Raw genomic sequence first — 25,960 nt, forward strand, 5'->3', positions numbered from 1 at the left:
GGTGTAACAAGCTATGTCTTGGTAATGGATTGGGGTGACTATTGATAAGAAAAACACAAGCACTTTTCTTTAACGGTAAGGATTCTAAACCACTTCCTCCCAGTCTATAAACCTCTCCTCATGCACGAAAAGAACAAATAAATGATCTGTTTTGGTGACATTGTTTGGTGGGAAATATTGACTAGGATATCAAGTGAACAAATTGTATCAAGGAGCTTTTTAAATACAACTTTTCAGAGCAATACAAGACTCAAATGACAACACCACTGGCACTGCAACGTTCCTCCTACATACTGAAGGCTCTTAGCTTAACAGGCAGAAACTTATCACTACTGTACCACCTTTAACCACTCAATCTGGCAATAAGTGTCAGAAAATGCATAAACGTCTTGCCAGTAATGTATGTGGTGTAGCTAGGAAAGCATAAGGCAGTGGAAAACCATTAGAAATGGCTATGCAAATGAATTCAAACAGCACATAGTTTGCTCAGTGTTCTATGCGCAGTCAGATCAATCCCCAAAGATGTTCTTCAGTCGTGCAATTACAATAAAGCGTAGGAATTGCCAGCTGACTGTGGGCTACTGTACATGTGTTCCACACATGAGTGCAGGCATCACTTCCAAAAGCTGTGGTGTTAGCAGGTCAGACTCCTGGGAACTGATGTAACTGCATCAGATTTAGTCATGTCAACAGTTGGTGAGCTTTTTGTATCCTGTTTGGTTTGCCAGTTGGTCAAGTTATAACCAAACATTGTTATTCCTCAACAAGAAAAGAAGACACCTTCCTTCTTTACAACACTTTTCATGGCTTCACATTGTCTACATGTCATCACTGTAAATCATAATAGGACAATGTATATGTTTAGAAGTATGCTTGGAGCAGGATCTCATGAACAGTAATGTGAAATGACCTGATGGTCTGATTTGTTAAAGTAGTGTTGACTGAGGGATTAGTGTTAACTAGGTCATCAGGAGAATTCCCAACTGTTCACTGTCCAGGAAATCTCATGTCTTTCTACCAGGGCACAAAGGGTTTAAATGTAACTTCTCATCAACAATGCAGTGTGCTCTCAGTTGTGCATGTAAGTGTCAGCCATTGCACAGTGGTAGGACTCAGAATCTTGGAGTCCAAAGATTGCAGTTTCATGGCTTACGCTAGAGAGTCTCCACATAATTCAAGGAATATGTTGATGTAGGCTATGCCAGCCTTGTGCTGTAATTCATCTTACGAAAGAGAGTGAATTTTAACATGGAAGCAATTTTCAGGTAGCAAGGTTGTGACTAATGCGACTGATGCTTGCCTCCTCTCCATGTTGAATTGCAGGAAGCTCCTAAACCCATCCCAACCACAGAAGGGACATAGTGTGCAGCTGGAGGAACACAGCAGGCCAGGCAGCATCAGAAGCAGGAAAGATGACGTTTCAGGTCGGGACCCCTTCTTCAGAAATGACCCAAAACGTCAGCTTTCCTGCTCCTCTGCTGCCTGGTCTGCTGTGTTCTCCAGCTGCACAGTGTTATCTCATACTCCAGCATCGGCAGTTCTTACGATCTCTGAGTGACCAACAATAGAAACGTTTTAGTGTTGGAGTTGTCTGCTTGGCGCTGAAGTGAGGATTATAGAGAAGTGCTTTGCACCAAGTGTGAAAGAGATATCTCTGTCCCAAAGCCTTCAACCTCTGAACTTTGTGCCAAAACCTGCAGTTGGAGGAAAGCACAGAGCAGGGAAAATTTAGACCTGGTGCAGTATGAAGCCAATACAATAACTGCAAGGAAAGTAGACCCAGAATTGCATGATTTGCTGGACATAAATGGAATGAAAGCTGTTATGATTCTTGTTCGTTGCTGGCTTGCTGGGCTTGACATTACATGGACTCAATCTCTAATGCTCCATACAGAAGGTAAGCCTGTGATTCTGGCTTTTGCAAATTAGGTGTTGGTCATGATTTTTTTTTGCAGGCATAAACTGCAGCCTGGCTAATGCTGCTATCACCTGTCACAAGAAATTCAGTGATAATTGTGATAGTTGAATTTAGTATTAAGAGGCAGCACAGACCTATACAGCTGGTAGAGATGCTAGCTCCTTAAGAACTTCTTTAGAAAAGAAGTAAATGGGCTAAATGGCTTTTGACGTATTGAACCTATGATCTGGCCAAGTAGGCCCCCTGGCTGGCCTTATCTGTGCAGCCTTTCTCATAGTTAACTGCAACGCACTGAGGCCTAGTCATGTTACAACAGTTCATTTTTCTGCTCTTTCCAATGTTAGAATGGAATGACCAAGATGAGTTCCATCATCTGCAGTAGCCAGCATCTCCCTGAGCTTGCTCAAACAGAAATACAAAGGTTTCTTTTCTCCACTCCCCCACATTCTCAACTTTGACTCTTCACAGAGGTCAAAATTGACTGCTTGGTATTCAAATGATCTCCTGGCTCAGTGCAATCAAAATGATCTCCAAAAAATGTCCCCACAGGTTTGTGTTGTTTTGAATAACACTATAAATGGCTGATTTGGCCCTGTACAGGCCATAGCGAAATCCCTGACCTGTTTTGTATCAAAATGGCACTAATTTGTTAACAGCATCATACAGTCAGCATTTATATTGCTGAATAGTGCAATCTCAATAGAAAATACATTGAACATGCGTATCACATGCTTTCAAATGCTGAACAAAACTATGTTTATCTCATTCCATCTATGATGGCTTTCTCTATAATTAATTTAAACATCAGTTAGTCATTTGATAGCGCAGAAATTGAACAGATCTGAAAAAAAATTGTCAAATCTTTTCATCATAGTTTGCAAGGATGCCAACGTAAAGAGGAACAATATTTTTGTAGACCAGTTGAGAGGAGCATGTTGAATCCACAGCTGCATGCAAAAATTTCCCTACATCTCTTAAATAACTGCATCTTGTGATTAAATTCATCAAGTAAAATGGAGGAGTCAAATGAGTTCCCTTTCTGTGACATGCTTGTTGCAAAATCTGCCATCAGGTTCTCTAACACTGTCTCCTGCAAATCTACCATCACTGGGCAGCACAGGCCTTTGGATTCCCACAAGTTCTTGGATTCCCACAGGTTCCACCTTTACCAGCAGTCTCATAAATAAGGCCATTTTCAGGCCGTCCCAAACTTGATACTGAATTAGGACACGTCAGGGCCATCTTAAAAGATAATGCCTACTCTGATCAGTTCATTTGTCACTGTATTTAACACAAATTCAGGATACCTCAGAAATCAGAGTAACAGCTGAAGCTACCTGTTTCACGCTGCTACTAGACAGTATCATCAAGAGTGACATACATTGTTGACGTCACGCAGCCATCAAGCCAAAAACACATTTTGCCTGTCACACCAACGAGCAATCGTATACATCAAATTTAGTGCCAGTGTGGTGCTAGGTATTTGGCCTATACATCCCATAGATTGGCAGATCATATTAAACTGCATGTCCCTGCACTGTGCAAAAACAACATTCAGTATACTGACCAAACACAACCTTCCTGTGTTTGAAAAGCTCTTGTCACTGTGTCCAACATTTGATTCTGATTCTGTGATTAGACATTTGGTCCAGACCTGAAATGTCAGCTTTCCTGCTTCTCTGCTGCTTGGCCTGCTGTGTTCATTCAGCTCTACACCTTGTTGTCTCAGAGTTAACTGCCTGGTTTACACTTACACAAACTTAGCGGTTAACTATCTGTTATCATCTCACTGGTTCATTCACTTTAGCAATGCTTCTGCCAAAGAGAGTCCACTTGCCACCAGGACATGCACTTTTTAAAATTCATTACAGTGCAATAATGTTCCTTTATTTTGGTAGTGAATATATCCTGATGGTTTCAGTATGAAAAGCTGTAACAAAAGTGTTTTGTGTCACAATACTTAACAAGTCAGTTGTTCAAAAGCAAACTTTATAGAGAGTACAGACCCTTTAGCTCAAAGTAATAAAGCCTAACAAAATAGCTCACTAGTACTGGGAGTTTCACACACCTATAACACAAGTGTCTGAGCTCTATTGCTAGTGGTTACTTGGAATTTGTGTGTCTTTTCTCGACATGTTACACGATCTCCACTCACCATTTCAAGCATCTGTAGTTTTAGCACTTCAAAAATTAATATCCTGTATTTGTCCTTCTCTACTTTCCTCGCCTAGCAATTGCAAAATCACCGGCATTATTCCCTGCCATGAGTTTTGTATAATATGCCTATCAGTGATGCAATGGTTGGCTGTGTTTAAATTATTCAGGATTTTTGGGAGGAGTGTGAATTTCTGTGTGTGCATCAAATATGCCTTGGACCCTTTAAACCATGATTTAGAAAGTTTAAAGTAATTTTCTTGCGTTGTTTGTGGGTGTTCATTTCTGCCATACATGCTGGTACGGTACCTCAAGAGACAGGGCTTCAATTTCATGAAGAGGACAGCTCTGCTTTGCATCATCCCATACATCGGGACACCCAGGTCACTGTTTGGGGAACTTCTTTCTACACCGGAACCATGAATAGCTATAACTTGCTTGTAGACTTTAACTGGTGCACATCTGGTCTTTAAGTGTAGTGCCAGCATCATTGAGCACTTGCATCTTGGTAAAACCAAGATAAGTGCCTTGGAGGTGTAATGCATGGAGGAGGTCACAGGTTTTGATGCTGTTGAAGGAGCATTGGTAAGTTACTGCAGTGCATGTAGATGGTACAGACTGCTGCCACTGTGTGTCACTCGTGATGGAGTCAACGTTGAAGGTGGTGGATGGGTGCCAATCAAGTGAACTGCTTTGTCGTCAATAGTGTCAAACTTCTTGAATATTGTTGGACCTGCACTCTTCCAGGTACACAGAGTATTCTGTCAGCTAGTGCCCCTTAATAACATTGGCATCACATGCTACCTTGGTGTTAAGAGGAGTGTCTCTCACCTCACTTCTGGAGTTCACCTCTTTTGCCCACATTCAGATCAAGGCCCTGGTAGATATTCCACTGTAAGTGCTGTTTGGTAGCCCTGTCAGTGACCTTTTTACATCACTTTGGAGGCAGTTGGCTGGGTTGGAATTGCCCTGTTTTGTTTGTGCACATGATGTATAGGGCCATTTTCCATATTCTTGGGCAGATGCCGATTTTGGAGTCTTAAAGATGCATGGAGCATTTACAGCATGAAAGGAGGCCATTTATCTCATTGAGCCCAAACTGGTCATCAAGCATCCATTTGTTTTAGTCTTGTTTTCCACCACTTGGCCCTTCGCTGTGAATGCAATGTCATTCCAATTTTTCATCTAAATAGCACTTAAATGTCTTGAGGGGCCCTGCCTCTTCCAACCTTTCAGACAATGAGTTCCAGGCACCTAATCCTCTGGGTGAAAAATATTTTCCTCAATTCCTTTTAAACATCTTGCTCCTTACCATAAAATTATGCTCCCCAATTAGTGACCTCTTTACAAAGGGATAACGTTTGTGCCTATGTTTCCTGTCAATGCCCTCAGCATTGCATAGACCTCAAATATATTCCCCTCCCCTCAGCTTTCTCTGCTCTGAGGAAAACAACCCCAGCATATCTATGTCCTCTTAATAGCTGAATCATTCTGAGCTGGGCAGCAGGCTAGTGAATCTCTTCTGGACATCACATTCTTTCTGTAGTGTGACAACTGGAAATTTACACAGTACCTCAGCTGTGGCCTAACCACATACCTTGACTAATGAAGGCAAGTATCTCATATGCTGCCTTAACCACTTTATCTATGTGTCCTGCTGCCTTCAAGGATCGACAGACACAAAGGTGTCCCTTTGATCCTTTGTACTTCCAATTTTGATCCAAATTGCCTTGGATCCCTTATGCCAAACTCACCAAACCAGTAACTATCAGAAAACCTCAAAATGGAAACCACAGTGGGTTTTTTACGTGTTCAACTTGCCACCTTCCCCATTTTGTGCATGGCTAAAATACAGAGCAGGGCATTAGCCACGAGCAGCAGTCACATATCATCCATCATGGACATTGGCACCAGATGTTCGCCACCATCTTGGTATTCTTCATTGCGCATCATGTCTGCTCTGCAAGGCCAGGCACATCTAGTGGGATTCGTTGGCAGCCAGCAGTACCTAACTACATTGAGTACAGGTATCACGTGGATTCGGGCACCTGTGCTGAGCTGCGCAATGGTATTCAGTCAAAGGCATGTTCATTTATTGTACGCTAGTGTGCCACATCACTCTAGCACCTGCAACCAGTTTAGCAGGAGGGACTCAAAACATCAGGGTGGAGGAGCCTGGATCCAAGCCTATGACTCTGCTAGAAATGGGAGCTGTTGCAAAGCCCACCTCACTTTACTGAGATAAGACTGTAAGATGAACTTTATTGCTTTATTTTTCTGGCTTTACATTCTGTGTTCAAGACGGCTCCACGAAACAACACTTTTCACTGTATTTGTGCAAATAAATATGTGTAACAATGAATCAGATCAGATCATAGAATCCATACAGTGTTGAAGCAGACCATCCTGCCCATCAGGTACACAGAGCCCAGAGTTATAAACCTATAACTCTGCATATGCCGACATCCAAAATGGCACTACTTGTATGAAATCAGCATAGCACACATTTATGTCATGACCTACGTTCTCTGTGTAGCTCTTATGGGCATTCACTCCCTGGAATGTGCCCCATCAGTTAGACACCAAGCATCCTTGATCCCCCAAGTATACACACATGGTGTGCGATGCCATTTTCAAGCAGTAAGGGGACATGTAACAGCAAAATCATCCACAGAGTGATGCTGGTTTCTCACCCAGTGCATTTAGTTTGTCCTAATTTTGTAGTTTGTATAGATAACCATTGCTAACATTGTAAACTAGTTCCTAAATATCCTTTCACTGCCTTCTCAACAGAAATATAATTTAAGGATGAACAAAAAAAAATTGTTGTTGCCTACAGTATTGACAAGAGCAACATGCCCATCCTTAATTGCTGTTACGGTAGTGGTAAGCCTTTGTCTTGAACCACTGTTGTCCTTTTAGTATCGGTACATCTAGGGTGCTGTTAAGGAAAGAGTTCCAGGACTTGTCCCAGTTACAGTGAAGCAACAAGAATATATTTCCACACCACCAGCTGTGAATTTGTTGGAACTGCTGGTGCCTGCTGTCCTTGTTCTTCCAATTGTTAGAGCTTTTGTGGGTTTGGAAGGTGCTGTCAAAATGAAAATCTGTGTAGCCTAAAAATAAATAATTAACTGTCTGAAGGCACTGTGCACTTGTAAGATTTATTATAATTGGAGTTGTAATGAAATTCTTGAATATTGTATGAATACATTTCTCAAATCAAACTAAGGAATCTTAATTGTTCTAAAACTGAAGCCAAGAATGTCAGAGAACATTTACTGTTCATTTGAATCAGTTTTTAAGCTTACTTTCATTGTGTATTTCAATAGGCTTCAATGACTGAGAATAACATACCTCTATACACTACTGCTTCCATGGGAAATCCCACTGTAGCCACCATGGTGGGTGCTATTCATGAGGAGCTAAATGGTGCAGTGGAGCATTCAAACAGCAATGAAAGTGACAGCAGTCCAGGACGTTCTCCGTTGCAAGCAATGTGAGTAGTCAAGCATTGCTTTCTGGTTTTGTCTTTGCCTTAACTGTGTTTTTCAATAATTTTCTCTGAAATGGTCATGATTGTGGAATGTCTAGGCTTTGCAGTGAAGAACTGAAAAATTGTGGAGAGCCATTTTCTCCCAATGACCATATGCTACCCTTCATCCCTTCTTGACACAGCATTAAAATTTCAAGGTATTAAATGTCCAAGTCTTTGTCACTGCCCCTCAGAGTTTTGTTGATATTTATGCAAAGGTTCTTAACTGAACACTGATCCTTAGTATTTGAGTGTGCCCATGTTAATGCATCTAGACAATGCTGTGTCTACCAAATGACTCGGCATCTATTTCTCTCTCCACAGATGCTGCCAGCGTTCTGAGTATCACCAGGTTTTTCTGCTTTGAGCATCTATCTAGGAGTATATATGTCTGCGTGGCTCAGCTAAAACCAGATGTTTATTTACAGTTTCCTTACATTGTCTGTTGAAAGTGTGCAGCACTTGAGAAAACTGCCTCAGCTACTTCACCTAAGTAACCATGCCCATGTGTCTACTGGATGTAAATGGCATCATGGTTGAGCTAGCCGTATTTTCACTTGACATCCACACACTTGTGCTTTTCAGCATTAATTACCATTGTAATTAGGATTGGGAATGCCTGTTTCTTTTTTCCCCTGTACTCCAGAGGTACTGAGGTCAGCTTTAATACCACAAAGGCTGCAGTGCTTTAAATTGTCTTAACAAGCCAGGAGCTTGTGATCATCTGGGTCAGTGCTATACTAGGCCATTGAAGAACTGAAACAGCATTTATTGCTAAAGGTCACCCATTAAACTCTGTCAACTAGTCGTAATAAATCTGATTTAAATAATATGGAAGATGCACTCTCATAAACTTAAATGATAGGTGCTTAAGTACTTAACAAAATTATTTTTCCACAAATAGTGAATTTAGTGTTTGCCATTTTATTTTTAGTAGTGATTTAATAAAAATATATACTTATAATTATTGTAAAAATGCTGGTCTCCAGTGATCAGACACTTCTGACATATTTTCACAATTATTTCAGATCTAAGTGCGTGCTATTACTCAGAATCCTCCTGTCTTGTGCTATAAGGCCTAGCCAGTGATGCTCTTAAAACTTGCCATTTCCTAGATTTTCTCTCGCTTGGGACGCCAAAGTCAATTTTTAATGTTATTTTTGGCGGGCTGTCTTTAGTATAGTTTTATATATTATGGTACATTGTTCTAAGTCTGCAACACTCTTCAAACAGGAGGCAATTATTTTGTCATCTCTTTAGATTCCAGTCGTGGCTGCCTTTACCTATCTGTGAAACTCTGCAGGCCCGATCATTGTTTTCAGCTAATAAAGCAAATTTATTTTTCTGGCAGCAAGCTCATCAAGTCAGAAAGGTAGTCTCCTTAAAATTAGGCCTGTTTGAAATAATTGAGAACAGTTGTTATGTCTTGGAAAAGCAAAGTATAGCTTTTCATACTTTGTCCTATGAATTCTTGACCTATGAGACTTCTTACAGTCTGAGTGACTCAATTCTTACTGCTGCAAGTGTGAATAACATAGGCCTTAAGCTGGCAGAGCATTGGTATATTAGTGCATGAGTATTCACGCTGATTAATGTGTTCTGTGGAAGTTTACCAAGGAAGCTCTGACAAAAGTTAAATCAGATTATTTACTAATTTTTGGCAGCTATCAATTTAAAAAAATAAATTTGTAAAGTATGTTGCTGTGTAAGCACTTTTCTGAGTGCGTCACTTATAATCTCAAAACATTCTGAATGTATTTGTACACCCCAACCCTTTTTGTTTTTCAATTTCTAGGTCCTGTTTCTGAGCTCAGGAGGATGGGTAGGAAATGTTGGCCTCATCACCACTGATGTGTCACATAAATGTCCACTAGAAAGTGTATTAATGCTGTTTGGCTGATAATTATTCCTTGCCATTTGCCAGGAAGGCCTTGACCTCCATTCACCAACTCCCCTGACAATGTAATTGAGATCAGGAAGCCAGCATGTGGGGAACTTCCAAATACAAAACCATATCCTACCGCACCCTTGGCAAGGCCTGTTTGGTGTTCTAATGTACTGCACCACCCGATACAAAATGTTTTTTTTAAAAAAACACACCTGTTGGTAGAAATAAACTCACCATATGTTAGTGCTGAAGTTGACATTTGCAAATGCTGTGAGGAAAGTTTTTAGTTTTCTACAACGGGCATCAGTATGAATGTTAAGCTTTTTTTTGTCATTTCCTTACTGCAGTTGTACCAACTAATGATAATGCAAAAAAAAATTCACAGCCTTTAGTGACTTAGCTGGCTTTTAATCAAATTCCCTACTGTCCGATATGAAATTTGTGCTGGATTTCAACTGTAGCAAGAACCACCAAAGAACACTTGATGGATTTTAAATTTTGTTATTTAAGTGATATAAATATAACTTTGCCCTGCTGACAATCAAACTGCTAACATCTATGCTATTTTCATTGCAACATTGCCTACCTTTGTTAAAAGACAGGTCAGATCACTAGCCCTGGTTATTGGTGCTATCATTCATTCATTGCCTATCAGTAATGCCTTTACTTGACATCATAATCTTGTGTCATTACAGCTGTGGCAGAACAATGAATGAATCTGTCAGTAAATGCAAGGAAACATTTTTTTTCTTTATTAATCTCCTTCTTGATATTGCTTGTAGGTGATCTCAGGATCAAATCCAGTTGGAAAAACCTCAGATTATTTTAAGCTGTACTGTAGGATTCTTTAAAAGGTGTCATGCTTCGAGCAGTAGTTACATAAACAAAATGTGTTGAACTTGACAGAAGATGAACAACTATCATGTTAGCACGTGCCACTCTGTAATGAGCACTTTATGTGGCAGTGTGCGTATGTATTCCACAGATACAGCCTGTGATCTTGTTGAAAAATAACCATTCAAATAAGGTTGAGTACACAAGTTCAAAAGCGGAATGATTAGATCCAACATAGCCTACAGCAGAGCCTTTTGTTTCTCATTTTTGATAGAACTTGGTTAGACTACGATCCTTTGCATCATTTTGCATAGCAAATTGTATCAAACAATGTTGATAACAAAACAAGCACTGAAACAAAGGTGTTGAATAATTTTGCCTGTAGCCACTGTAAACCTAAAAGTTGTAATAAATTCTGCAGAATAAAATCACTGATTCACTTGCTTACATTATAAGCTTAAAATAATATCCTGCAGACAGCATCATTGCCAGACATTAATGGTGGCTCATATGAAAGGCTACATGATTTATAGATCACTCTTAAAATATCAAAAGGAAAATTAATAGGAGCATTATAGTACCAGACGGCAGTATAATGAGCGCATATATAACAGTATGAAGTAATGGGAGATTGCTGTCCATGTTAAGTATGGATGGTGTTGAGGGCAGAATGCTGTAACAGGAAGGGTAAGGCAGGATGGGTGGGTGTGCAGTCCCTCTGGATATTCAGTATTTATGGGGATTATTGAGCATATTCCCCAGCTGACTCTGGAAAAATGTATCTAAATGTAATCTTTAAAACTGCCAGTATAAGAGGAAGTTTCCATATATATAAGATTAGATTCTGTGATTAAATGGTGTTCTTTGTTACATTGTATGCATCTGCTTTATGTCCAATGGTTTGAATCCCATGCAGAAATTAATCCGGTAACTACATTCAAACGGAGAAATAGTCTTTAATAATATTTTTGATACCAAGTTGAGTGATGATGTCCAGTATACAACGCTTGGCTTTCTATGGGGAATTGTTATACATACTTCAGCTTGTTACCAGGCATTCAATATTGGTTAGCGTTTTGCAGAAGCATTAGCTCTTTAAACTGTGTACATCTTGTTTACTGTGTCACATCTGGTATGTTGTGCATGAACGGTAGCATAGATAAAATCAACATAGCTTTGTACCTAATGTGAAAACTACACAGGTGAAGTGTTTTGTGAAGAATATGTATACAGCAATCGTTATGTCAAACCACTTGCTGGTGTTGCAGCACTCTTTAAAACCCCCCTCGAATGCTGTTAAAAGCTTTGCATCCTTCTTCAAACACATCAGTAACAAAGTAGATATTGTCAATCGAGACATTTTCTCATTGTGGCTACAAACCACTGAAGCTTTTTGTTTTGTTTGAAATTCTGGAAAGTACACTTGCATTAGAATAATCACTGCTCCAGGATAGTACTTTCATCCTGACGTGCTGCAAAGTTAGCTACAAAGCAAACATGCACAGTATGCGATGGTGAAGCACAATATACAGGCTCCAAGCAGAGTTTCATTGAAAGTCATGCCTCCTTAGACTGAAGAAATAAGTGAAAAATTACAGTGCAGAAAATAAGGGTTGGAAATATAGCTTAGGCAGGGCGATGATTACTACTTGAAATGAAGAACAGAGAAGTCCACGGATAGTGGAAGTTGGTCAACAAGCAGTGAAGGGAGGGAGACAAAATCATTTACTTCAGCTTAAAAAAAACAATGAATGCCTTTTTAAAAAGTGAATTGTTTTGAAAGCAGCAAGGGCGTTCTCTGCTTTTCGACTTAACTTCCTGTTTCAGTGCAAGATAGTTAAGCAAAAGAAACAAAATTATTTGACCATACTGTCTTTTTTTTTAAAAGTTCTGGTCACTCAGGAAGGCACTGTTTGCTCACTGGCATGTTTACACGAGCTTCCTGACAAAGCCACCCCAAAATCTATTTGTGTTTCTGACTAGATTGTTGTAAATGTGATTTACACAGGACATTTTCAATTGTTATCACTGTGGTTTCATAAAATCAACCCACATTCCCCCTATGGGTTATTCATGTGCTATTCAGTAATGAGAATTTGGCAGATCTCATCTCCTTAGTGCATCCCTTGCCCAGTCCAAGGGCTGGGATCATGTTCTGCCTTGTTTACAACTGACAGCATTATTATTCTCGTTAGGAATGCAGTTTCTTATCACACTGTTATGTTTAGCAGGCTTTTTCCCCTCAGCCTGTGTTTCCTGGCAGTGCTTTTCTTCCATTATTGACAGTTTGTAAAAATATGCATTAATTTGGAGTTTAAAACATGTATCATGGTGTCTAGTTGCTGTGTTTGGTTGAAGTTGATTAATGATAGAACCTCACTCAGGGTCATCCTCTAGAGAGAAGGCTCACAGGTTCTGCATGTTAACTAGAGCAGCAGTACTCAGTGTTTAGTGATCAGCCTCCACAAGGTTCTTGACAAACAGCTGCTTTGTTGTACTTATTTTCATTTAATTTATGTTTTCTGAATGTTGCAAAATATATTGTTCTCTGAGCTAAAAAATCCTCGTCAGGTACAAATATTTTTGTTTGTTAGTTCATCAGTTTGTTGGAACTCTTAGATTGAATCAATAATCAACATTATTTCCCAAATGCTGTGATGATTACTTTCTTAATCAGTTATAAAGTGCCTGAAATACATGTCCGTTTGTTGCTTTCTAACTGTAAAATGGCTTTGTTACAGGTATCCTATCCATGTTAAAGAGGAGCCAGTGGACCCAGAAGAAATGGAAGGGCCTCTGTCCTTAGTGACAACAGCAAATCACAGTCCAGAGCTTGACAATGACAGAGAATTTGAAGAGGACCCAGGCAATGAAGACATGGAATGAGCATGTTTCTCATCTTTCCCTGAGATGGAATTCATATACAAAGAGAGCTCGTCAGATTAACCTGTGAAATCTCTCCATGATGTGGAAGTTTGGAGGAATTTTCAGCCCTTTTTGACAAAGTAATGAGATGTTTTAAATGACTTTTAGTGCCATTAAGAATCCCGTTGGGGAATGTTTCTGATTTTTTTTCTACTTTTTGTTGGAAAAATGGAATTTGTATTCTACATACATTGGATGGACTTGTTTGGTACTTGGGATTTTTCTCTCCTGAAGTCAACATCAGTGTTGAAAGTTACTGAACTGTACAGTCATACACACAGACTTTGCAGCAGATTTGGACTGCAGTCCTGCCAAGTTGGACTCATGGGTCTGATCAAAGCTGTTCATAGTTCAAACTGCAGGTAGAGCTCTTCCCAGAACTTGCATATTCAAATGGAAGACTGAGGCTAAAACTGATTTGCACAGTACTGGAAGTGGATTATTAAAATATCACTGCCTTTAATCCACATTTGTTTCCATGGGGCAGGGGAGAGGGAAATAATTTGTGAAAAATAATTAACCGAAATTTTATTGTGACACTGTTTGCTTCTGCTGCACCCAAGCAGTTTTATAATCGTAGGCCACAGGCCTCTGGAGGACCTCATTAAGCTCTATGTTCAGCAGTAGTGGTTGAATGTTAAAGTCTTTTTTTAACCAATGGGACAAAATGCCTGACATCAGTTTGTAACACACGTGGTAGATTTTCTGTCATTCATTCCCCTTAACTTCATTTTTTTTATATATATATATAGAGAGAGAGAGAAATTAAACCTCAGACCAGCTTTTATTCTGTTTACTGATACTGCTTTATTTCATTTGCTTTCAGTCAGCAATCAACAGGCCCAACTTTTAATATCAACTGGCGGAATCAATGTTCCATGACTCCAGAGAAAGGTTCACTTTTAGGAAAGCTGCAGAAATGAACCAGGGGACAGAATGACAGAAATAAAAAGATGATATTAGTAACTAGCCCTTGTCTCCTGCATAACGCCATTGAATGATTCCTGTTTTTCAGGTTCAACGAGTACTAAGGAGACACAGGAGTTGAGTCAAAGAAAGTAGAACATAAAAAATTTTGTCTGTATAAATATTAATTCACACTGCAGCAAAGCTTTTCAGTTAAGGTTTATGTCTAGTGCTGTGTTAAGTAGCTCTATAGGTAGAAATTTGTTATTTCAGCAAACTTAGAAAACTTCACAATAGATGACAAAATTGAAAGCAATGTCACTAGAGCTTACTTTGCGAGCTTATAGTGATCCTGAAGCAAACTTTACGTACAGAAAGTAATTCTGTTAATAGAAGTCATTGAATTATTTTCCAAAACACTCAACATCTTTGCTGTTTCAAGACTGCGACTTGGTCACTTTTCTGTCACTCCCCTCTTCCCCCATTGTATTTATTTAGGACTATATAGTTTGGCAGTTGAAGAAGCTTTCAGAGCTTTATTTATTTTTACTTTTTTTTGAAACCAGATAAATTTTTCTGAGATTACCAAAGATGATCTAAAAGGTAAATTATATGTTCTCTGTTTGATGCTTTATCTGATGAAGCCAAATATCCTCTTATTGTTGATCAAAGGAGGTAGCAGAATCAAGAGGGGGAAATGGCTAAAAATGGAATGATGCACAGACAGTAACCTGTGATGTTTAAGTCTCCTTTTAACAATATCTGCAACGGGCCAGGTGGATGTTTGAACCAAAGGTATTATCTCTGAAAATCCAGCTTTCTCTTTCCTATAATGACCAAGTTTGCTCACTGTAGGAAGATATAATTGGAGACCAAACTAAGGACTGATATCACGGAGGCCACAAAAAAGGGAGCGTTCCATCAAGGGAAGGTGAATGTAGATCCTTTCTGTGCTGATAAGAGTAACATGAAAAGGTGAAGATGCAAGATTCAAATGGTAATACAGAGAGAAAAGGAATAGCTTCCATGATGGAACTGGACCATGTATTAGTGTTTTAGGACAATGCTTGTTATGGAAGCTGTAACTGAAAGATGGTGTGCCACTTTTGTTTGGAGACCAATTTTCTTTACTGTGCCAAGATTACTTATTTTTGGTTTGCCTTGGCACACATCTTCAAATTTGTTCAGTTTTGTTCCCGCATTCTTCATGCAAAAGCACTCTTAGGTTGATACAAGAGACATTACAGCAGTTTTTTTTTAAGCTTAATCCAACTTTCTGTTAAATGGGCAGTCTGTGGTCTTTTGAAATATATATTTGTAATGGCATTCCAGGCAGCTTCATGAGGATGTGCAGGCAGTAGCTAAATGGGATCATGAGAAGAGATCCCACGATTTCAAACTGAGTGGCCTGTCGGTTAACTCTGTATTTGAGGGAATAGAAGATGGTTAGATTAGTACATTCTCAGCATGTGTAGCTAGACATGACTAAAGTTAACAGCATGAGAAACTGTTAGTACGCATACCTCAGTTCAAACTTTTAGGGAATGATAAATAAAACATTTCACTCAGTTGCACTTAGTTGTATGTCTTGCATGTTTAGTCTAAAGACTAGCAAAATTAGAGCTTGCATATCTAGCAGGTACCACAGCCTTTCAGCAGAATCAACTCTGAACCTCAGGCTCTTTATGTACAGGATTTCAATGATTGAACATTGTCACCATATCCGTTTGGATATACGGTTGCTTCTAAAGGGTGGGGGTTTGTTACATTGTACATAAATATCCCAATGTGTTGGTGCAAGCCTTTGTCTTTTTCTGTTTCTTTTTAAACACTGTTCTTTTAAAAACAAGAAATCTCTGTTAAATCACATTTGCTTTTGAGCAACTGCTTTGTATTGACTATATTAAAAGAAAGCTTTGAAAACTACTGTATGTATTGAAACTGCAAATGTTCTGCACATGTATTTTACTTATTAATCCTTGCTTTAAGAATAACAGAAGTTATTTGCTGACATTTGGGAGAAAATCCCTTTTTTTTGCTTTAACTGTAGTACAGTTGACAGATTTTTAAGTTACCATTGAACGAAGCATTTTGTACAGTTTTGTTTGTGTTAGACTGTTTTGATACTTCCCGCTTACAAAGGTCCAACCACTGCCCTCTGCAGCTGTCTTAAAAGTTTGAAGGATTTGGAGAAGACAATTTTAAAAAAGTCATTTCTTTTCCTGCTGTCGTGAATACTTAGCATGATGAATTCCAGGGCCAGTTGCAGTGAAGTAATGATTATTAAAACTGGGGAGTGTCAACCTGTTGAATATTTTTTTTTAAATAAGAACTTTACAAGGTGCCAAGATGTAAAGATAATTTGTTACATGCTTTTTCTCTAAGAAAAGCATACATTATCATGATCGAAGTACCATGATTCAGGTAACTTCAATGTCAGGAATGAGTGTCACAGCCTTCTATACTGTCAAAAGCCAGTGAATACAAATCTGATTGTTTGTTAAAGGTTGTTTGGAAATGGTACAGAATGAGGACATTGTGTTATCATGGTGCTTTGAACGATGTTGCTGCCAGTTAAGAGATTATTGTAGAGGCATACAGGAACTCATTCCTTACATCAGTGTAATCCATCATTCCATGTCTGTTGATGCAGACAATAAAAAATTTCATGTGTGTAGTCAGTACTAATTACTGACATTAGCATTCTCAAATGCAATAAAAATGCTGGTTGTTCACACCGTTTGCAGTGTTGTCATTTTCAGGATGATGTTGATCTCTCCCAGGCCCAAAGTTGTTTTTCAGTATTGTTACCATTTTCATCACACATTATTTAAAATTCCTCTGTAACAGATGAAATGGCTAGTTATCAAGCACTATTCTGACATTTTCCTGACCTAACTATAAAGATGACCAATACAAGTGCCAGTACTTAAACATTAAATTTTCCCGTAATTAATAATGGTGGTTAAACTGTCTCCTTGTAACAGCAATTTAGGTGACTGCATTTGATCAGCTATAAATTCTAACTGCATTAGAATTCTAGAAATATTAGAAATATGGATTTCTTGATGGAAATTATTGCTGACCACAAGTGGTTTGTTTTAACGACCAAAGCACAGGTCATGTTGGGCACAAAACTGAGTACACAGGTCAGGTCTGTACACTTTTAATCTTGTGAAACAAGCAATTACAAATAGTTGCATTGATTTGTTAAAAAGCTTTAGGTGACATGAATTGTTTCCAGTTTATCTTATTGCTTAGTATTATGAATGTCGGGGGTATAATTTTAATTTGGGTCACAGAACGATCAGGGTCACTACAGGAAATGTGCAATCAAATATATGATTAGCTCACTATTGTTAAAAACCCCCTCTGCGGAATCCGCATTTTGCTGGATTGGCAGGTTGCTCAAAAAAATATCTTTAGATGTTTTGCACAAATGTTCAGAAAATTTGTTTAGCAAATATTATCACATGTTGTAATAGGATACTGAAGTAACTCTATACTTTGTGCATTCCTCATTAAGTTGACCCCTTTTTAAAATACACATGCTTCTTATTATTCTGAGCCCAAGTAGAAAATCCACATTCAGAGAATTTCCATGCAGTGCGGAATGTTTCTGGCACATGCACAGCTGAATAATTCAAAATACTTGAGCTGAAAGAGAACAAACAATTCAAGACTCAACAGCTGCAACGTGTCTTATTGAAAAGATCTGTTTTAAAATGGAACTTAATCAGTTTTGAAATTAAAAATACTAAACAACACACGAGGAGGGTTATTAAATTGTGTGTTTTGAAATAAATCCTTATAAACATCTGTTGCACTGTAACTGTGCAATAATTGTTAATAAAATCTGATGCAAAACTGTTTTTCTTCTATTTTATTTGCATCTATTCGGTGAATGTTGATTATATGGCAGTAGCATTAGCCAACATTCCAGATAAAAACACACTAAATTCACGAGACTGCACCTGTCAAAGCAATTAGAAAATATATATATAGACCGGTTTTCTCGACCTTAAATAGACTACAAACACCCAATTTAGTAAATTGAGGTGAACGGCACTAAAAAGGAAATCTATGTTGCCCATTAGTGGTTAAAATTGTTTGATACACATATAAAGTTCACCTTGTACTGATTGAAGTCCTATACTGATGGATTGTAAATTTCTGCTAAGTTCTTGGATATCCTTTTTATACTTAACCAGCTAATACCGCTGGTTTTAGTTTGCATTTGTACTAAAAATAATTAATTATCATTGAACATACATTATTCACAAATGTAGAAATTACTCTGGTGTCAGCAAACATTTACCTGCTACATTTGAATTCCTCTCTGCCTGCTATTTTAATAGTTAGCACTGCTAAAGTAAAGTAGCTAACGTACATTAAAATTGCAAACAATGGACTTTTATGTGGTCTTGAAAAATATTTAATCAATAATAAGGAGTAGTATTTTATATCATTTACAAAACACTTTGACAAAACTTGACATTGTGGCACAGATGATGGGGTTAAATGATGCTGTTTTTTAATAGTGTAAATTAACATTGAAAAATATCCTTTAATTAGAATGTGCAAGAGTTGTTTTCAAAAGTTAAAATCTATTCTCACTTCATTAGGTTTTATAATTATTCTCTTACAAAAGCCAGAGTGGCGCAGCTGCTCCTTGGTTATGAGCCTTACACCAAAGAGTTTAGGAATGTGCATTCAGAGTTAAGCTTACTAAAAGTTTAAAAGGTATAGGCAGTTTAGAAATGGTTATTAGTTTTAGTTTAATGTCTGTTATGGTTACAATGCATCAAATTAGGATGGAATCTTTCAGGAATGATTAATCTTTTAGTAGTTTAAAAGTGTTTAATTAAAGTCTAATCTATAATTGTCTCAGCAAGTGGAACCTGCAGAACTTTTGCAATTGGAATAATTATTGCATTTAAAAGACAACACTTGGACATCTTTTTACAAGAAAATTCAATCTAAAATAATAAGTTCCTTGGTGATTTAGCAATACCAACAACCAGTTTTACTAGTTTATTGTGAATATACGCGGACCCATTGTCTGCCTGCCCTTGCCCCACTGAACTCATCACCCTTTACCTTGATTCTCTCCCCCCCCGGGTCGAGGAACTGCCCACCTACATTTGGGACATTACCCAGGCCCTCCACCTTCTCTAAGACTTCCAATTCGCTGGCACCCAAAACCTCATCTCCACCATTGGCACCCAATCCTTGTACACTTGTATCTCCCACTGGTGTAAAAGCTCTCTGCTTCTTCATCTCCCGCAGGCCCAGTCAGTCTCCTTCCACCAACATCTTTGTCCACCTAATGCAGCATGTCTTTACCCTGCATAACTTTTCCTCTTAACTCCTCCCACTTCCTAAAAACTAAGGGGGTGGCTATAGGCACCCATATGGTTCCAAGCTATGCCTGCCTCTTTATAAGATTCATGGAACAGACCCTCTTCTGCTGTTACACCGATGAAATCCCTCCCCACTTCCTCCGCTGTGTTGATGACAGTATCGACATTGCCTCATGATCCCATAAGGAACTTGAACAACTCTTCAACTTTACTAACACCTTCATCCACAACCTCAAATCCACCTGGACCATCTCTGATACCTCCCTGCCCTTCCTGAATCTTTCCAGTTCCATCTCTGGTAACTGTCTGAGCACCAACATGTATTTCAAACCCACCAACTCCCATAGTTACCTTGACTACACCTCCTCTCATCCACCCTCCTGCAAGAATACAATCCCTGACTCCCCAATTACCCTGCATCCGCCACATCAGCTCCTAAGATGTAGCATTCCATTCCCGTAAATCCCAGTTGACCTCCTATTCAACTCCTCAACCCTCCAACCACTGGTGATCAAACATGCCCTCTTTTGTATTTCCTGCCCACCAACCTCTGCATCCAGTATATCGTCCTCCGCTACTTGCGCCACCTACAATCCAACCCCACAACCAAACAGATACTTCCCCGCTCACCCCATCCGTCATTTGTGGGGACCACTCAGTCTGCGACTCCCTTGTCTATTCTACGCTCCCCACTAATGCTAGCACACTCGGCACCTTTCCCTGTGGCAGCAGGAGGTACCATACCAGCCACTACACCTCTCCTCTCACCTCCACCCAAGGCCCGAAACAAACTTCCTACATCCAACAGGGGTTCACCTGTACATCCTCCAACCTGGTCTACTGTAGCCACTGCTCCCGATGCGGCCTCCTCTACATCAGTGAGACCAAGTGCAGACTCGGGGACCAATTCGTGCAGCATCTGCACTCTGTATGCGACAAACAACACTACCTTCCAGTCGCTAACCATTTTAATACCCCTTCCCACTCACTTGGTGATATGTCCATCCTAGCCATCCTCCAGTGCCATAATGACACCACACACAAACTGAAGGAGCAGCACCTCATATTCCACCTCGTGAGTCTATAGCCTGATGGCCTAAATGTAGAATTCACCAGTTTCAAAATCTCTCCATCCCTGGCCTCAACCTACGTCCAACCCTCTCTCTCATCCCCCTCTCCTTGACCTGACACAATCTGACCATCATCTTCCCCACCTATCTGCCACAGCTTTTCCACTGACCAATCCCCACCACACCTAACTTGCAACCACCAATCACTGTATCACCTACCTTCCCCCAGCACTACCTGTCCTCTATTTATTTCCCAGCTCCCTTACCCCTCCCCAGTTCCAAAGAAGGGCCCTGACCTGAAATGTTGACTCTCCTGCTCCTCTGATGCTGTGTGACCTGCTGTGATTCTTCAGCTCCACACTGTATCAACTCTGACTCCAGGATCAGCAGTTTTTGCTATCTCAATCATTAATAATTGTTTTCACAACATGGCAGCTTTGTGCAAATGCTATTATTTAATGACCATACTTTACCTTAAGGTTCCAAACTATTTGTTCTCGCAGTCGGGATGTATTTTTGAGAGCAGAGTGTTACCATCCAGGTGAGACAAGGTCCTGAGCATGTGGGGTGGTTAAGGTCTGGAAATTGACATTTGGTCATGACTCCAACATGTTGGAGTGGACTTGATGGGCCAAATGGCCTTACTTCCACTCCTATGTCTTATAGTTTTATGTTCCCACCCTCTGTATCTCATGAGAAAGCAATTAAGATAACTGATAAAGCAATGAATTCCTTCTATTCAAGCATTTCTGTGCTTCATTGTTAGATCGCCAGGGTCACCAAAGTGTGTACACACTCCACAGCCTATCTTGAGTGGAATTAATAAGCTTTAAACACTTTGCCCAGTTACACTGATCAGCTCCAGCCATTGTCAGGTTAACAACTGCTTTTCAAAGTACTTCTCTCCAAGACTGCAATTACAACTTGACCAGTAATTGATAACTTTGTGGAAGGCACTTCATTTATGTAGCAGTTCACTGGTGTCAGCCTTCACCGCAGTGTGGGAGCAGTGCATCAAGCCCTGCCTTCCACCTCTGATGATGTAGAAGAACATTAGCTACTTGATTGCCATCATGTGCAGCAGTTGTGGGAGCTGCACCAGCAAATGGCAACATCTATCTGCTTCTAGTTTGCATGCTCCTCTGCAGCCAAAGAGGATAGACATTGAAGGTAAGTTCTCTTGAAATGCCTCCAAACACCCAAGCTCACGTGGTAGGAAATGACCAACGTTTACACCTTAAAAAGACTTTTGCAGGATAGCAGAGAGATATGCATTGCCAGTGACCAACATATTCTTGATGCCCCTACACCTTTTCTACCCCTAGTTTGTATCTTTCATCAGGTTACAAGAAAAGAAAGTAGTGAGGTATGAGTGATCACAATGACTGTTTTGCGGAGGAGACACTACTCACGTAAGCTGAATCTGAAGCACAGGGGCAAGAGAAGCAAAGGCTGAGTGTGAGAGTTGACTATTTTGTTGGGGGTTTAAGGATGGGGATGAGTAGACCTAAGTAATGGCCTGAGGAGTGTACACAAAAGAATGCTTGGCAAATCAGAGAGTGAGAACAAACCTGAGAGAAAATGATTGCTGGAGACTCCGAGAAAAGTGTCTGTGAGGGGAGTCAGCAAAAGACAGAGAGAGAATAGTGAGAACAAATCAACAACAAAGATATGAAGGGGTGACATCACAGGGCACTGGGTAACTGATTGGGTATTCAGACAGCTTTAAGGTGAGGAGTACATAGCTGCAAGCATTCAGGGATTGGACCACAAAATGGAATAAATATGAGCAAGAAGGATAAAGGGGAAAAAAAAATCACATAGTAAATCACGGTAAGTGAATTTGTATGTCTAAACACAGAGCAGATCTAGATGCATGAATTGAAATTGCTTGAATTCAAGTTCAAGGTTTCTGTCGGTTAAGTGCAGTTAGAGTCATTGCAGGCTATCAGGAAGGTTGACAGTTTCCTGGATTGGACATCCCAGTAGGTGGCAGTTAGCCCACAGATGCTAGAAGTTTAAGATGGTGGATGGCTTGCGATGTGTCAGTGGGATGACACGACAAGTGCAGAATTCTTTGGCGTATGGCCCACTGTTAAACCAGTACTCAGCACCAGATTCGGTTGAGAATGACAATCCTTTGAAGGAACCCAGCCCAGACCATTTCACAAATGCACAAGAGACTACACAAGGGAGGAACACAAAATGGATAAAATGCAGTCATTATATGAAATTAATTATTGATTAAATATTTAGGCAATTTGATAAACAATATTGTGAATGTTGTATGATTTGTTGCCTCCCAGGATAAAGGACATTCAGGGGCGTGCAGAAATATTCAGTAAAGCGAAAGGAGTAAGTCAAACATTTTGATGCATTTTAGTACTAACATCAGACAGAACACAGTTATTCAGGTGTTACAGTCAAATTTGCAGAGTAGGAAGGGAGTTAAAATGTAGTAGCGCAAAGTAACTTTTAGATTACTCCAAGTGCCACCCATTGGAAGGTTTGAAATAGGAAGCTTGGGAGGATCATTGTACAGCTTGAAGAATGGTACTGAGGAACTTGTTTCAGATTCCTGGGCCATTGAGATCAATTCTGGCCCAAGGCAGATCTAGGTAAAAGGGGAAGATTGGGTCTCAGTAGAATTGGGACAAATGTCTTTGTGTGGAGTTTCATTAGCACACTTGGTTTAACTTACAAAAGGAGATTTGAATTTCCAGTTGACAGTTGAAAATAAATTATACAATTATATTTCAAATTTTGAAACATTTTATTGTAACAAATGAATAAAAATGCAGTAAAATTCTTTTTGCAGGCATTTTATACTTGGCAAAAAATGATAATATGCCTTTATATATACCACATGTTGCGAAAATGACTGTAATCCCATGGAGAGTGTAAATATTCCACTGTTGCCCCAGTCTCTAATTGACTACCAAATCCTAGATTTGCCAATTACTAACTTAGACTGGCTAGCTCGAGATACTTCCCTCAGTTTTCAGAGAGTTGCTTAAATTCATCACCTATGCTAAAACCTGTTTGCAAGATACTTCTTACCACTGACCATGCTGTAGCAAATTTCTCAGAAACCATCAAAGGCTGCAGGGTGCATCACTTCGTTCATAAGACTATCTCCCTGCAGTACATGACTGTGGAGCAAAATGTATAGGCCATCAAATATCAACACCATGGTGGGGTGGACAATAAGCAAAAAAAACTGATACGTGTAAAAATGGTATGGCAATTATCATGGGAAATTTTAATTTATATATTGATTGGTCAAAACAAATCAGTCAAGATAGCCTTAAAGAGGAGTTCATAGAATACATCCATGATAGTTTCTTCAAGAAATATGTAATGGAGTCCACAAGGGAGCAAGCCATCCTAGATCTGGCCCTGTGTAATTTAAACAGGAATACTTAATGATCTCATAGTTATGGATCTTCTCGGAAGAAGCCGTCACTGCATGGTTGAATACAGAAAAATACAGATGGAGAGTGAGGAGGTAAAATCCAGTACTGTGTTTTGTGCTTAAACAAAGAAGACTATGTGGAATGAGAGAGGAGTTGCCTAAGGTAGACTGGGAGCAAAGACTATATTGTGGGTCTAATGAGGAATAGTGGAGGACTTTCAAAAGGATTTTTCATTGTGCTCAGCAAAAAAATTAAGCTTTCTGTCTGGCACAAAAAACCCTTTGTTATGATATTTATTAATTTGGAGGGAAGCCTGTGACCTGATCTCAGAATGGGTTCCTCAGCCCTCTTCCCCCCCGCACCCCCCCACCCCCCGACCCTTGACAACGTAAAACACATTAAACTTGCGTTCAGGTAGAAATGCTAATTAGCTATCATTGATATCAACTCCTTTTCATCTGACAAGTAACTGAGTAACTTACAGCACAAGAATTTACAACCTGATACTTACACCACCTCTCGGGGACCTCAGGAAACTCAAGTTCTACTCATCAAATGCTCAGAGATACTCTCTCCAAATAGAAAAATCTCACATCTTTTCCCTTTGGCTCTTCAATCAACCTGCCTAAACTTACTATCAGGCAGACTTCAGCAGACCATTCCCTACATATACCCTACATTTAAAGCTGCAGTTCCAAAATAATTCATTTTATAAATATCATAAATATAACATTAGGAAGTTATAGACACCAGCATATGGAATTAAAAAAGAGAAATACTATGCATAAAGCAAATGTACTTGAGAAAGAGGTAGTATCATAGTAGAATTGGATTCGGAAGGGCTACTACAATATCAAAGGTAAGCTTAGAATGCATGCATGCAGTGCATATGTGGTGAATCATTGTGCATGAACTTTGATGAACTATAATCTCTCTTAAGCTATGTACGAAAATGACATAATGCCAATAATGGAAATGTGATGTAACAATTGTGAGGACAGGATACTAAGTATGCAAGGCTGGATTTAGTGACAAGGCTACAGGTCGTGGTAGTCGCACTGGAAGATGGTGGCATTTCCATCTGAACATCCAGGGGGCAGCTGCACATGATCTTTTGGCAGCCTGTGAACTAACTCATGCAGGAATGGGGACTGTCTAATTACAGACCCAGCAGGCAGTCAGAGAGTGAAGTCAGCGTCAGCTGATGCCATGACATATGCCAGGTATATATGTGAAGGGCAACCCAAACTGCATTCACTGCCACTTTGCAGAGTTGCTGCAATGCTTTGGTGCCTGTAATCCTTCATGTGCTCTTCCCTGACTGCTGTCTGTACAACCCACCTGCTCAGCAGAAGCCTTCAGCAATATCAGAAGGAAGATCCCAGATGGTGCCAGAATTCAGAGATATATCCCTACATGTTCAACTCCAGGCAGTCAAGGCAAAGAGACCCCACTATTTAGAGGAGATGTTGAGCCTACCTAACCAAGCAAGTTCCCAGGTGGCAATGCAGAGGAAGTTGGCAGCACTTCCTCCACCACCGTCTTAATTGAACCTGGATTCAGTAGTGCACAGTGTATTAATGACCATATATGGATTGCTAAGGAATGTACTCCATAGCACTTTGGGCTTCAAATGTTGTAAGTAAGAAGGTGCATTTGGTTCACATGGATTGATCACCCAGTCAGTGACTGTAGGGGTTCAGGCTGGGTTGTATGAAGAAGCATCCATCTGTTTGATCATTTGGTAGAGGAGAACTTGAACTTTGCTGAAAAAAATGGCAGATATTGTTGAAACCTTTTGACCTGCACTCATCGGGACATTTTGCAAGAACACCAATTCGAAGGGAAAACCAACACTTATACTGCATATGAGATCAATGCCGATTGGTTGGCAAGTGGGCTTTGATTGGTAGAGTGATAATGGGAACTGCAGATGCTGGAGAATCCAAGA

General features: G+C 39.7%; 1 protein-coding gene across 11 annotated transcripts in view; it reads left to right on the plus strand.

The window, feature by feature from the left end:
* foxp1b (forkhead box P1b) overlaps positions 1-16,895 on the plus strand; it is a 483,509-nt gene extending 466,614 nt beyond the window's left edge. For all 11 annotated transcript variants that reach the window (XM_059649922.1, XM_048547287.2, XM_059649921.1 and 8 more), the window contains 2 exons: positions 7,405-7,571; positions 13,071-16,895. In XM_059649922.1, the coding sequence (XP_059505905.1) occupies positions 7,405-7,571; positions 13,071-13,215 (312 nt within the window). In that variant the 3' untranslated portion in view covers positions 13,216-16,895. The remainder of the gene's footprint in view (positions 1-7,404; positions 7,572-13,070) is intronic.
* Positions 16,896-25,960: the final 9,065 nt, after the last annotated feature.

The sequence above is a fragment of the Stegostoma tigrinum genome, chromosome 11 (assembly GCF_030684315.1).
Source record: "Stegostoma tigrinum isolate sSteTig4 chromosome 11, sSteTig4.hap1, whole genome shotgun sequence".
NCBI classification, from domain to species: Eukaryota; Metazoa; Chordata; class Chondrichthyes; order Orectolobiformes; family Stegostomatidae; genus Stegostoma; species Stegostoma tigrinum.